This window comes from Platalea leucorodia, assembly GCF_965183815.1.
Source record: "Platalea leucorodia genome assembly, chromosome: Z".
Classification (NCBI taxonomy): domain Eukaryota; kingdom Metazoa; phylum Chordata; class Aves; order Pelecaniformes; family Threskiornithidae; genus Platalea; species Platalea leucorodia.
The window spans coordinates 65,265,994-65,280,855 of NC_138858.1; the positions used below are offsets into that span (position 1 = coordinate 65,265,994).

Below are 14,862 nucleotides of genomic sequence, written 5' to 3' on the forward strand. Positions count from 1 at the left end.
ATCTTTATGAACTGTTCAATAGGGTTTCTCCAAAGACACTGTTAACATTTTGCACTAATGGCATACTACTTCGCACGCTAATGGCAGGAGACAGCACTCTATCAACTGTGACACATATTATTGTGGTAAGAATCCTGTTGTATTTCATGTGAGGTGGAGCAGTATGTATTACTTGTTAATTGGAATATGAGATCCTAGTTTTCTTTATTAATTTCTGAGCATGTAAGGTGTTTTTGTTTGGTTAGAATCTGAATTAATGTTAAAGACTTACTGACTCTCTGTTGTAGCATGTACACGTTTGGGTGTTTTTTTGTGAAAGTATCTTATTTTAGGTTTATGCCAATAATTAGTTTTGGAATCATGATGCAGTTGTGGAGGACAGCTCTAAATTTTTCCAAGCTTCTTCTGTCAGAAAGCAGAAAAGCCTTAAGGAGGCTTATGTAGGTATGATTCAATGTGAGTGTGTCAGAATTTCTTTTATCAGGTACTTGTTTTAGCAATAACAGGTTTGCAGCCTATTTGTTTGCCCAAATGTTTTCAAGATGATGATTAGTCTAACTTTCAGCATATTATTTAAGTGTGTTCGTTTATGATTATGTGAATATTCCTGTTGTGGAGTTTGATAAGTCAGTGGAACCAGAATGTTTACAGCAAGATTAAGTTCTCCACTGCTGAAGACAGAAAAATTCATAATTTTAGGTGTCTGCTTGTTTATCCAAATTGACAAAAGTGTGAGAATGACATACATTCTTGACTTCAGCCTAAAAATGTTGTATTCGGGTCCCTGCTTCATAAGTTCATAACATAGAACAGAAGCACACACCAACAAATATGATTAATCAATCCTGTGCCTTAATTGATGATAAGCTTTGTGCATGAATTAATGGATGTAAGCAGTCTAACTTTTTTCTGGTTATGTGGTATCATACATTTGTTTAAATGTTCATCAATTACGAAGTGAGAATTTTTTAAAATAACATTTGTAAGATTTGTGGTTTATGTCATTATCTTGAAAATGAGATTCAAATATAAGAATTAGAAAAGTTTCAGAAGTTCACTTCACCCTCTGAAATCGAGATATATGTGGCTTGCACATTACCAGTGCAGTCTGCTCTGATATCTTTATAAAACTTTTTGAAATATCTTTTGACTTTTGGATAGTTTTTTAAAAAATCCTAACTTAAACTAGACTTACACATTTTAATGTGTTTGTATTGTACCAGCAAATTATATATTTTAGTTTTTAAAAAAGTTCATGTTTGTGAAAAATTATAGTCTTGGATCTGTGGTGTTTAACTGTTTTGTTTTATTTTTTCCTTTTGTTATAGGATGAAGTACATGAGAGGGATAGGTTCAGTGACTTCTTGTTAATAAAACTGAGAGATGTATTGCAAAACCAGGCTAATTTAAAACTAATTATTTCTAGTGCTGCTCTAGATGCAAATCTCTTCATCAGGTATTTTGGAAGTTGCCCAGTAATACACAGTAAGTATTTATGTGAACTTTTAAATCTGAGTGTACCTGCTCCAGGACTTACAGATCTTATTAAACTGTAGCAAACCATTCTGAATAAGGGAACGTGGTAAATACACTGAGAGTTACAGCAATGCTTGTTCTTTGTTCATTTTTGTTGTTTCTTAATTATCTGCACCTACTTCAGAGTGAAGTGTTTTTATCACAGGGAGTTCTGTAAGTGCAGGGATGTCCTGGCGCCCATCATGTTCAATTCAAGAAGCAGGAAAAGGTTCTTAAAGTGCTGATCTCCATGGTGATATAGACCCTAGGTTCTACAGGAGTGTGGTATATATTAATTCATTCCAGTAGATTCTAGTTCTTCAGTCCTCACAGAGATTGCTACTGGTTACTGGGTAAAACAGAAAACTGCACCTGTTCACTTCAGAAATACAGTCCGAGGCAAATTGGGTTTTCCTGTTTTAATCACATGATTCTAGTCTTCACAGGCTAATCACAATTGAAAAGGCATTTTCCTCTTTCCATTTTTGAGAATTTAAGAATTAAAAGAAGAGGGTTTAGTACTTCGTCTGTTAATATAATGAAAAAGATTTGATCCTTCTTCAGCAATATAGCTGACAAAATCCTGACCACAGAAACCAACGTTTTGTACTTGTGGGTTCCTGTTATACACAGAGGTTGTGATCAGTGTTGGAAGACTTCCTCCATGACAGCTTCTAAAACTATGTGAATTGTAGCTAGTTCTTTCTGAAGAAGGGGGAAGTCCTAGGTGATTTAACCTCAGCTATGGCAAATGTCTGCTAAGGGACCAGAAATTAAAATCTAGAGGTTTTAATTCTTCCTGTGAAAAAGAATCCTTTAATGTCCATAAATAAGGTCTAGAAAACAGTGACAATTGAAAAAGAAATCAGGGTAAATTATTAGGAGATAATGACCATTCGAATGTCTCATGTATCAGGAGGTATTCAGTAAAGAAAGCCAAATTTGGCTGAAGTGATTGAGGAAATTGAGTGAAGTTCATCTCATATACTTCTCATGAAAAAAGTAGTTTAATACAAAGGTGGCTGTCTCCTTGTGGGATCTTGCACTAAAGCTGTGTTAGTTGCTGTTATATTTTGTAATCCAGGTGGCAGTCTTACACAGTGAATTCTTTTTTGTAACCCTAAACAAAAATCGCTATTTTCTTTCTCTTATTGTGATAAAATTGTAATTAATAACTGTCAATCTTCTGAACGTCTCTTGCTATAACACTTAATAGAATTGAAGGGCTTAATGAGAAACAAGGTACCCAGCTGACATTTCCCTTTTGAAATGTTTTGTTTTGTGGCGCAGTAATCTTAAGAAAATAAACTCCAGTGAAGATACTCTTACAAGACTTTTCAAGGAAAGTAATAGTTCCTTAAATCAGGCCCTAATAATGTTTAATTCACTTTTTGTGTCTACAAAAATGCTTTTCTTAAACTAAGATTATGAGTGAAGCTAGGGAATATCTAATATTTTATGAATTATTTATACTTTCAGTACAAGGAAGACCTTTTGAAGTTAAAGAGATGTTTTTGGAGGACATTTTACGAAGCACTGGGTATACAAACAAAGAGATGGTAAAGTACAAAAAAGAGAAGCAGCGAGGTTGGTGGACTTCTTAATTATTAGGGTTGGCAGTGAGTCTCATTGATTGATTGAACAACTAAATAGGATGATTCTCTGTTAAAATTCCAGTCAGAATATTAAATGAGACATGTTTAGATGACAGCAATTCTCTTTAATCTCTCAGTGTTTACATTATTGAATTAGATTATGTAACTTTAAAAAAAAAATTTTCACTTTCTTTCAATGGTTGCATTCTTTTTGCTTTCAGTTGATAAATGTATTTTTCCTAATTATTATGGAGTAGAATTGCATATAACTGGGGGCTTTGCCCTTGTGAAAACTATGTGCTGACTTTTGGGTGCAAATTAAAGTGCAGCGATTAAAGAGGGCAGGATTTTGTACATCTTGCACAGAAGTGGTTCCTATTAGTCAAGTTTTTCACTGCATTTTTCAGACATGGATGTATTTAGTATATATACCTCAGAAGCATTAGCACACTTGAACTTAATATAGTTGTTTTTCAACTGATTAAGTAGTTATATTATTTGGGAAGTTTTCCTGACAGCTGAAAGTAATGATCCTAGTGTGTATTTAAAAAAAAAAAAAAAAAGGCAAAACCCAAAGCTATAGTATAAAATCCTAACTGTACATTTATGGTGGTGCTCAGCTCTGATCACTGTGGATAGAAAAGTTCAGTTAAGGCACTGGTGTTTTCTACTGTTTCTTCTACCTGTACACAAAAATTAGTTGTTACATGCAGGAACTATATCGCTTCTCCTTGGTATTTCACTTCTGGAGAAAGATCTGGACTAAGAATTGTGTAGAAAATATTTACTTAGGAAGCTCATTTGAATGCAGTAAGTTGGAATACTGGAGACTAGGGGGTTAAGCACTCAAATGGTATTTATTTTTACCTTGTTCTTATAGCAGTTGTTTGTAATGGTGCACTTTGGGTGCCCATAATTGTGGAATTTATATTGGAATGGTAACAGTGTTCTAGATTAAATAAAAGAGATTGAATAGGTAAAACTTTGTGACTTGATATAACTATTTTTTGTAACTGAAAACAATGGATAATTTAGATAACTGTAAAACTTCTTTTGGAAATACTTTATGCCTTCTAGAAGAAAAACAGCAAAGCACTCTTACTGAGTGGTGTTCTGCTCGAGAAAATAATAGCAAGCTGGAATCTCAGAGACAAAGATCTGTCCCAAGTGCAACTGAAGAGTATAATCTGTTGGATGATGGTGGTGACACAGTATTTAATCAACTGGTAAGTTTTTCCTTTTGTTGGAAGAGATGTTTAAATCTATGTTATATTAGTCTACCCATTTAAAACCTGTTTTCTAAAGATATTGCTCCTGTAGAGTTTCTAGAAGGATATTAACATATTTTAAAACATGATTTTTTTTTTTATTAGCATGAACTACTCGAGCTAAAGTGTGCTTTTCAGTTATGATGGTTGTACATAACTTGTTTAGCTCAAATGGCTAGACTGCTATTGTTTGAAGTACTTGCATATGATACAATACATTTATTGTGTTGTATTTAACTGATATCTGAATGCTCTGTTTCTGGTTGTTACTTGGAAAACTGTTCAAATTCTTCGTGTCTAATATACGAGAATAAAGACAACTCTTTGAAGAGATTAATCTTTCAATACTGTTTTTTCTCTTCAGACTGAAAAAGATGCGAATTGCCTTGAACCGTGGCTAATAAAAGAAATGGATTCTTGTCTTTCTGACATCTGGTTGCATAAAGATATTGATTCCTTTGCTCAGGTGTTCCATCTCATTTTAACTGAAAATGTCAGTGGTAAGTGTCTCATTGTATTACGTGAGGAAAAGAACAACCACAAAATGACTTGAATTTCTGTAGCTACTTTATCTCCAGTTTCAAATGTTGTTACCTTTGAATTCTGATGCCTGTTGAAAAAATGAATATGGCTAGCAGAATTAATGACTTTTGTAGTTATTTGTTGTTGTACTTGTTTTGAAGTATTGACAGATGTTGTAATATGTTTCTAAAATAGTGTTAAATTCACATGAACAGACTGGTGGGATGAAGTGAGGAAACAAATTCTCTTTGGGCTGGGTTTTGAAAGTCATATTCATACTACAGATAGATAAACAAATAACAACATTTCTGTTGGTTTTGCTGATCTTTTTTTGAACTTCTCAGTTGATTATAGGCACAGTGAAACCAGTGCGACTGCACTAATGATTGCTTCAGGGAGAGGCTTTCTGAGTCAAGTAGAACAACTGATCAGTATGGGAGCAAGTATCCACTGCAAATCATCCAATGGCTGGTAAAAACAAACAGAGATAGATTTATTTGTCAATATATAAATGAGAAAGAAATTTCTGTAACATCTAAACTAATTTGCTAACTTATCAGACTACTGTAAGCACTAATAGGTTTTGACAGTCTGAACAATTTCTAACTTCTGTTACCACATTGTTTTCTGTAAATTCTAAATTGAATTCTTAATTAAACAGTCTCGAATATGGGATATACATTCTTGGTTTCAATGAGTCTGATTTAACACACTGGTAAGAAGAAAAATAGGAATATTTTTCACTGGGTTGATTTAATTAGACCCGAAATGTTTGGCAATTCTTATTTTAAGAGAGTAATCTATAGCAGATTTAAAAATAGTGAATTACAGGTGCAAAGATATTTACTGTATTAAATCTGTAAATATATTGTATCATGTAAAAATATTTGTGAATGTGTAAAAATTAAGATTTTTGTGGCCATGAATTGTGTCTTCGTATAAGCAGGGAACTATAGTAATTAATTGCAATATGGAAAGACAAGAATTAGGATTCCAGGGGTCTGATATTTGGTACTACCACTTGAAAAACTTGGGAAAGAATGCAGTTTAAAAGGAAAATAGTGAACTGCGTTGCAAGGTGCACAACTTCCGTAAGACATCAAAAAACCCAATATTTTCACACATTTTGGAGAAAAATGTCTGGGGTGTGACTTCTCAGCATAATTTAAAGAAGCTAGTAAAGGGTACTGCAGAAAGGCATGGCTTATCTCTGCACGTTGGTGTGTAGTTTTTGAAGGAATGGCACATTTTTCCTCTTCATTTCCTTCTGCATGTTTGCATATACTTCTGTGTAAAACTGGGATTCTTGCTTGGGAAAGAATTGCAGTTATCTGACAATCATATAGCTATTACACCTCTTTACGCACTTTCGAATGGGAAGTTGCAGATCCAACAATAACAGCACCGATTAAACAATAATGCAGAAATTGATAGAAAAGCGTGGTGTCAGTTGTCTCCTCATGTAATGTGCTATTTGTATGTTTCTTTTGAAGTGAGAAATTCATAAAGATTTTTATACAACTCTTTCAGGATGGCTTTGGACTGGGCTAAACGCTTTGGACAGACAGAGGTTGTTGACTTGTTGGAGTCCTACAGGTAAGCTGTAACGACTTTGCAGAAACAGTTGTATAACATGGTGAAGGGAAATTCATGTTTTGTCTTCTTTTAGTCAGAACAGTTTTTAGCTTTTTATGCTTTAAAATCTGGCCTAAATAGCAAGATTTATTTAAGAATAGGAATATTTCAAAAACATAGTTATTTTAAAAAAAGTTTGTATTCAGTATCATAGTGATTATGTTTGCACAACTCCTAGGATAAATATAGCTATAGTGGTGTAGGACTTCTTTTATATTACTAGTGTTTATCATCTTGATATGGACATTGCTATCGTGATTATAAATCTAGGCAGGATGTGATTATAGTAACTTAAATAAATATGCAGAGGACATGCCGATTCTATACCATGTACCGCTTTAATTTCAGATGCTTATTTCGGAAACAAATCTATTGTGTGTTTTTATCTGTATATTGTTGGTACATGATAGCCGTATTAAAGAAACTGTATACGAGTCACATGTACACTAGGCCATTCAAGAACTGTTTTATTATTAACTTACATTTACCATAGTTACAGTTTTGTAGACAGCTATATTATAATTTCTCTTAGTGTAGCCTCTGTTAATGTAGTACCTGCTTAACTGTTATGGTAGGGAAGTGTTTGGAAAATACATTTCGTTTAAATATTTTTCCTTTAACAGATAAACAAATGATGTCGTTACACTTTGAGTTCTGTCACATTTGCTTATGGCTGTATTTCAATGAGGTATAATAAAGTTAATGCTAAAAATTGAAGTTGCATGCTTTGCTGGATTAACACTTAAATCAGCGAACAGTAATAATATTGTGGAGATGCTGTTCTGCTACATTTTAAAAAGAAAATTTGAGACAAGTAGTCTTGTTGGTCATGATCTAAATTTGAATTGATGGCTGAATGCAAACCTGAAGTGAACAACCTTGACTCTGGCCTGTGTATTTGTATATTTTAGTGCTTCAGTGGAATTTGGAAATCTGGATGAAAGTTCCCTGGTCCAAACAAGTGGTAGTGACCTTAGTGCAGAGGACAGAGAACTGCTGAAAGCTTATCATCACAGTTTTGATGATGAAAAAGTGGATCTGGACCTGATTATGCACTTACTTTATAACATCTGTCACAGTTGTGATGCTGGTAGGTATATACACACGCTCCCAATAAATTGCTGTGGATTCAGCTTCTGATTAATTGTGCTCTTTTTTCAGTAATACCAAATAGGTACAACCTTCCGAGTGCTAGTATACGCAGTACTGACATATATTCGAAGTGAACTTTCTGCTTAACTCTGCAAACCAACTTCTTTTTTAGGAGCAATTTTAATATTTCTTCCTGGCTATGATGAGATAGTTAGCCTGAGGGACCGTATTCTTTTTGATGACAAGAGATTTGCTGATAACGCTCACAGGTAAAACCCCTCGTTTCTATGGTTGTCTTGAGTTTTTATTGTTTCTTTTAAAGATCCCTGAAATGTGCTCTTTATTTTGCATTAGATATCAAGTTTTCATGCTTCATTCAAATATGCAGACTTTGGATCAGAAGAAGGTGCTTAAAAGTCCACCTTCTGGCGTCCGCAAAATAGCAAGTATCAGAGGACTTTGTCAGATATTATATTGATCTATTTTATCCTTGCTTTTGCAGCTACTATAGTTTGGTGTTTTGTTTTTTTTTTTTGTTTTAATTGCAGATTCTTTCTACTAACATTGCAGAAACCAGCATAACAGTCAATGATGTTGTATTTGTTATTGACTCAGGCAAGATGAAAGAGGTATGATTGGCTTAAACTTTCTTTGGGAAGTAAACTTCCTAGTGTTATTTTAAAATACAAAATACGTAAATTTTGGAGAACTATTTTTTTTTATAGTAGGCTGAGAGCTAGTGCATGTCAAGCAACAAAACTCACTGAGAAGTTTTGGCATCCATTTGTTTTATGACAAATACTGTAAATAGCTAGCTGTTTAAAAGCCCTGTAAAGGCTATTGCAGGTTGATACATTGATGTATCTGTATCTCTTTCTGTTAAATTTAGTATTTTTGTTTGATTTTTAAAACAATTCCATCAGTTTAGACTGCCATCTTCCTGAGACTTAGAGAACACTGGGAGTTCTCTTTGTCCTACTATTGTATCTAGCCCAAGTCTAATCCAGAAGTTTTTAAGCATTGGGTTTGATGTCTTGAATGCCCATTCCCTAATTACTTGCTCAAGAAAAGTGAGATACCATAATGAGGCAGTTTAAGACCTAGTATATGGCTTAGAAAATAAATTGGATTTCATAGGCACACCAAATTTCTGAAGTTGTCATGGTAATACAATTTTTTTTGTAATTTTGCATCAAATGTAGGAAAATAAGGATGTAATTTCCAAATGAGACGAAGAGGAAAACGTTATTCGATATCGTAACATATTTTCGCTTGGTTTGTGAAACCACAAAACACAATCTATGTCTTTTATTGACTTAACAATTACCTATTGACTAGAAAACTTTAATTTAGAAAACTGTGTAACACAAAGATACTGTGAAGGAGGTAGCATAAATTCTCTTGCAACTAAGTACTGTAGAACATACCTTTGTGCCAGAAGGTGCTGGTGCTTTTTTTTTTTTTTTTTTTTTTTAGAGAACTTCTGTTTATGATCTAAATTATTACTAACTTTTATTTCATGTACCTTATTCAATCTTGTTTTTATGTTCCTTGCTTTGCTTTTATAGAAGTCTTTTGATGCACTGAGTTGTGTTACAATGCTAAAAATGGTGTGGATTTCAAAAGCCAGTGCTATCCAGAGAAAAGGCAGGTAATAAAAGCTTCATACTGAATTTTATTTTGCAGATATCCACCGTCCTGTATGTTAAGGATAAAGTACACAACGTAATAGCAGCCACACTGGGTAATGCTACTAGCCTAGTCCAGTATCGTGTTGGACAATAGCCAATGCTAATTCTCTACAGAAGAGTAAGGGTCAGCATGTATTTCCTTGGAGTCATTTCCCGAGGTGTAGAAAAGTGACACTGAGGAATGTCCCAAAGCTTACATTAGGTCTAGGTTGTTTTCCCCCCATGAACTTGTTCTCCTTCCTCTTTCTCCCACGTAGCACCAGGAGCCACAGTGTCCAATAAGGTGTTTCACAACTTACCTGTGGGCAAAGGGCTGCCTATTGCTAGTTTTTAATTGATGCCCCTTCATCCCTATATTAGAAGAGATGTTGAGCAGTGATTCCTTATTCACCTTCTCCAAACTATTCATGACTTAGCAGACCTTTATCATGTTCTTCCCAACACTGAGTGAGGGCTACGAGGATACGTAACAAAAAATGCCTATGTTTGATGATAGGATATTGGCATTAACTTGCAGGAATTTGAGTGTGAATGTGAGCGTTTGCTGTCTCTGTCCCCTCACTCACAAGTTGTTTGCTCTTCATTCTACCTTTTACTCCCAGAGTAACTTCCAGCTGTTTGGGGGATGTGAAAAGCAAGAAATGAAGTTTATGACTTATATTCCTTACAGCAAAGGACAGCTGAGATTTGGATTGATCTTGGGTTAGCAGAAAACCCACATCACTTTGTTTTTAGATAGGCCTTATTTTTGTTTTTCCAGATCTTTCAGTGTTGGCATAAAATTATAATAACACATTTCCATACTATCAAAAATAATCCATGTACTGGAAAACTCACCTTATGTATGGGACTTACACTTAATGATAAAATTACCCTTTTCTTAGACCTGCTTCTACATTTCCATTCTAAGTTTGTGTGTGTGTGTTGGTTTGTTTGTTTGTTTATTTATTTAAAAGAAATTCTAATTTTCAATGACTTCCTGTATTTTATTTTCAAGGGCTGGGCGCTGTCAGCCTGGAGTCTGTTTTCGTCTCTTCAGCAGGCTCCGATTTCAGAATATGCTGGAATTTCAGACTCCAGAACTTCTAAGAATGCCACTGCAGGTGCATGTTCAGTTACAAATTATAAGTTTTAAAAAATGTATTACCGTCAAACCGTACTATGAACTCCAAAAAGTGTTTGGTGGTGGGTGATTGGGTTTTTTTGCAATCTTAACAATCTTTTTCTGCTTTTTTAACTTGCAGGAGCTTTGTTTACACACAAAACTTCTTGCTCCAATTAATTGTTCCATTGTTGACTTTCTGATGAAAGCTCCTGATCCTCCACCAGCTTTAATTGTGAGAAATGCTGTGCAAATGCTTAAGGTCAGCAGACGAATACATTTAGATGGGAATTGTATTTGATTCTATACTTGTGGCGTGGCAACGTATCTTACTGAGTGTTGTCTGTACTGAGACTGTTTGGTTACTTAAGGATGCTTTGAGTTTTTGTGTGTTGTCTATTTTCATTTTGTGTGTGTGGATGTATTTTTCGATGTTAAGGGAAAAGAGTGCTTAAAAATCTCATCTCAAACTGTTAAGAATTTGACTTGCTTTCTTAGTGTTTGGGAACAAGTCTAGTTAATGCCCAGTATTCACATCCTTTCTGCTTCTATTGTAAATGAATTTTGCCTATTTCTCCCATCACTTTTTTTCCTTTTTTTTTTTTTTTTTTTTTTTTTAAAACAGACAATAGATGCCATGGACCCTTGGGAAGATCTCACTGAACTTGGTTATCATCTCACTGAATTACCAGTAGAGCCACACCTTGGTAAAATGGTGTTGTGTGCTGTTGTTTTGAAGTGCCTGGATCCTATTCTTACTATTGCTTGCACTCTTGCGTATCGAGACCCTTTTGTCCTACCTACACTGGCCTCTCAAAAGCGTGCAGCCATGCTGTGCAGAAAACGTTTTACTGCAGGAACATTTAGTGACCATATGGCGCTTCTCAGGGCTTTCCAGGTATTATTTCATCTTCAGAAAGAGTACTAATTGCAACAGATCACATATCAAAGTAAATGATGTACCAATCAAGTTGGATGTAGAATGATGGACTATGATTAAGTCCTTAGAGAAGAAACTTTATTTTTGCCTAGGGGCTTTCCTGTATATTGGACTCATAAATTTCTGAGGGAACACTTCTTGTCAGATTTTTTGTTTATATTTTCAAACCTGGTTAAATTCTGAATGGTCCAACAAGGTGCCACTTTATAAAGATACACTGATAACTTAAAATAATTATCTTAACATAATGATCTTTATAATAACTTAATACAATGATCTTATAATAACATAATGGTCATTATATTAATTTAGGGAATGGGTAAAGAGAATCTAGTACTTAGCCAGAAAAAAAAAATCTGGTTTGATACATTTCCTTTCTTTCAGAATGGTTTTTGCCTTTGTTTTATTGATGTAAATGTAATTTTTTTAAAAAAGTGCATTTTTTAATTTTAGCTAATCAAATTAATAGGCAAATGTGAAAAATATTCTTTACAGGCATGGCAGAAGGCGCGCAGTGATGGCTGGGAGAGACCCTTCTGTGAAAGGAACTTCCTGTCTCAAGCCACGATGGAAATCATTGTAGGAATGAGAACACAGTTGCTTGGCCAGCTTAGAGCCTCGGGTAAATAGCTTAGAAAAATTTTTGACATAGTTTTGGAGTCAAGTGTATACCTAGTACAAGTGTATACAAATTGTAACAAGAATAGCGCTCACTGGTGTAATTTTCCTTCCTTAATTTGAAAAAGACCAGTATGCGTTCATGCTGGGCATGGTGCAGATGCTAGAGTGAGGAAGTGTGGCTGGGGAACAGCTGATCTAACTGAAAGTGCCCTGATTGTTCCACATGCCACTGGCTTTCAGTGTGAGATACGTTTCCTTGGATTTTTACGTTCTAATAAATTATTTCCATAGGAAATGTCTTTGTGTTGTAAAAAGTAATTCTATTCTATGTTAGTATAAAACCCCTTATCAGGAAGGTTTTCAGTATAATGTTTTTTTCTTGGTGCTGTTAAGGTTGGCAGTGGTGAAAAATGCAATAAATTTGTAGTTTATTTCACTTTTTTTTTTTTCCTTCAAATTCCTTTTGAGAAGCAAAAAAGTAGATCTTAAATACAAGCGAATATAACACGTTTTTGTCCTCTTCTTTCTTCAGGTTTTGTTAGAGCCAGAGGAGGAGCCGATATTAGAGATGTTAATACTAACTCTGAAAACTGGGCTGTAGTTAAAGCGGCCTTAGTGGCTGGGATGTATCCCAATCTAGTGCATGTAGACAGAGAAGGCCTGGTTTTGACTGGACCAAAGGAGAAGAAAGTGCGATTTCATCCTACCTCTGTTCTTAGTCAACCTCAGTATAAAAAGGTAAAATCACTTTGAATTTATAGTTCACAAAAAAGAGCACTATACTCTATCAGAAATGTCTCTTCATAGCTCTCAGTACTTTAAAAGCAGCATGTGCATTGAACACTACATTTTTAGAAAGTATTTTTCCTGGGAGTTGATAAAAATAAAGAATCGAAGTTTGTTTTTCCAATATTATTTCATCAAAACTTAGTTCAGTTAGTGCTTCTTCTAGATGGAATGAGACAAAATGGTAAAAAAAAAAAAAAATAGTTATGAAACTGTTTTAAAGATGTAACAATCCCTGCTCATAATAGCAGGAAGGAGTTCTGCTCTGAAACTGATTTTTTTTTTTTAGATGCTTTTTTAAAGCGAAATATTTTGTTTCAAGGTGGTAAGATAATTTGTGAGTCTCGTTGAATTATCTCTTGCTTTTTTATTTGTGTGTATAAGTTCATGTATTTATTTCTACATATATAAAATAAGGAACATGTTAAAATTATTTTAATTACAAATAACAGGGTAAAATAGCCAGTCTTATTTGCTCTTGCACAGATTCCCCCAGCAAATGGGCAAGCTGCAGCCATTCAGGCACTCCCTACAGACTGGCTTATATATGATGAAATGACAAGAGCTCACAGGATAGCAAATATCAGATGCTGTTCTGTTGTAACACCTGTCACTGTGTCACTCTTCTGTGGACCAGCTAGGTTACCGAGTAATGCTTTGCAGGAACCTTCGTCCTTTCGAGGTATAGTGGGGTTTGGATTTGGAATGTTTCCATTGGTATATACTAGTATGTGATACGGGAGGCTTATTTTTCAAGAATATTTAATACTTATATTGGCTAATTCTTAAAATGACAGAGCTATAGTTCCTGTAGCTGTTCAAGAATAGTTTATAGGCTCTGTAATAAATGTCTCGGTTTTGTGAATCCTTATAGATTCATATCCATAAATTACACTTACGTAGTTCTGAAGTCTCAGAAATTACAGTGTAGCTTGTGATGAAATAAAAAATGCAAAAAAAAAGTCTAATGACAATACTAATGCTGGAAAGTGTAGTATGTATGTTTTTTCTACAGACTAGTTTATTTGATACGTTGAACTAGATTATTCAAACTGAATAATAATTTAGAAACTGTCAATATGGCAAATACACATATTGCTTCCAGCTGAAAGATGCGTTTTAAAGATTATTTTCTACTGATAACTTTTAATGACAATTAGCTATACTATTAATTAGAAGTAACAGAGAATATATAGAAATTTTCTTTTTTTTTTATTTAAATGGAGTGCTGTAGGAATAGAAGCAAAAATAGTCCATTCTGCTCCCAGTTCTCTAGAAATATTAGTTTGAATCAAAGTAAGAGTCCAAGTTATTTTTGAAGCTTTCCTGTCTTGCTCTTAAACTGTTACCTTTAAAATAGTGTTTATACTGACTGCATTGCACTTTAAAAAAAAAAAATAGAATCTTACTTAGTAGCCATATATATATATATATTATTTATTTTTTTCTTAATGGGTCTTGTAATCTGCTGTTTTACTAGGAAATAAAGCGTAGAGCAAGGTGTGGTTTTGCAGATAGTGTCCGGCAAAAGTTTGGTAATGGCTTGTTAATATTGATGAAGGTACATGAGTGAGTCAGATCACATCAATACAGGTGCTTATATAGCAGGGTCCTCAGCAGGTCCGGATAGTTGAGTTCTGCTAACTGAAGCAAAGACTGTTCACTGAGATGTATTTGCAGAAAACAAAAAGTGGTTTTACAAATGTTTACATTTTAAAATAAAATTTAGAAGGAAAATGAGTTTATTGCTGGTAATACAGTAGTGTTCATTTTTTTGTATGTAAGTGGAAATTATATAGAAATGTTAATGCACCTTTTATATTTAATTCAGGGGATGGGGTATCTAACGATAACAGTGATAGTGAGATGGAGGACAAAACAACTGCTAATTTGGCATTACTGAAGCTAGATGAATGGCTCCATCTCAAACTGGACCCTGAAGTAAGTAATGTATCACTTCAGTGCTTGTTTCTTGTGGGATATTTATGTTTTATCTTCCTAAAAAGATTTCTGAAACATTTGAGTAACAAAGAATTTTCTGTAAGAATGGCTGTTGTGGTCCGTTTGGCTCTCTCAAATTTACAGGACAATGTGG

The 14,862-nt window shown here is 34.3% G+C and overlaps 1 protein-coding gene across 3 annotated transcripts in view; it reads left to right on the forward strand.

Annotated features, from left to right (window-relative positions):
* YTHDC2 (YTH N6-methyladenosine RNA binding protein C2) overlaps positions 1-14,862 on the forward strand; it is a gene marked incomplete at its 5' end in the record, with an annotated part of 41,710 nt that overhangs the window by 12,014 nt on the left and 14,834 nt on the right. For all 3 annotated transcript variants that reach the window (XR_014230680.1, XR_014230681.1, XM_082336171.1), the window contains 19 exons: positions 23-125; positions 1,329-1,485; positions 2,995-3,102; positions 4,188-4,336; positions 4,743-4,878; positions 5,245-5,371; positions 6,431-6,496; positions 7,447-7,625; positions 7,800-7,896; positions 7,982-8,069; positions 8,176-8,256; positions 9,196-9,278; positions 10,316-10,421; positions 10,563-10,682; positions 11,046-11,318; positions 11,856-11,982; positions 12,514-12,719; positions 13,254-13,449; positions 14,599-14,708. Coding sequence is in view for 1 of the 3 variants with exons in the window: in XM_082336171.1 (XP_082192297.1) it covers positions 23-125; positions 1,329-1,485; positions 2,995-3,102; positions 4,188-4,336; positions 4,743-4,878; positions 5,245-5,371; positions 6,431-6,496; positions 7,447-7,625; positions 7,800-7,896; positions 7,982-8,069; positions 8,176-8,256; positions 9,196-9,278; positions 10,316-10,421; positions 10,563-10,682; positions 11,046-11,318; positions 11,856-11,982; positions 12,514-12,719; positions 13,254-13,449; positions 14,599-14,708 (2,512 nt within the window). The remainder of the gene's footprint in view (positions 1-22; positions 126-1,328; positions 1,486-2,994; positions 3,103-4,187; positions 4,337-4,742; positions 4,879-5,244; positions 5,372-6,430; positions 6,497-7,446; positions 7,626-7,799; positions 7,897-7,981; positions 8,070-8,175; positions 8,257-9,195; positions 9,279-10,315; positions 10,422-10,562; positions 10,683-11,045; positions 11,319-11,855; positions 11,983-12,513; positions 12,720-13,253; positions 13,450-14,598; positions 14,709-14,862) is intronic.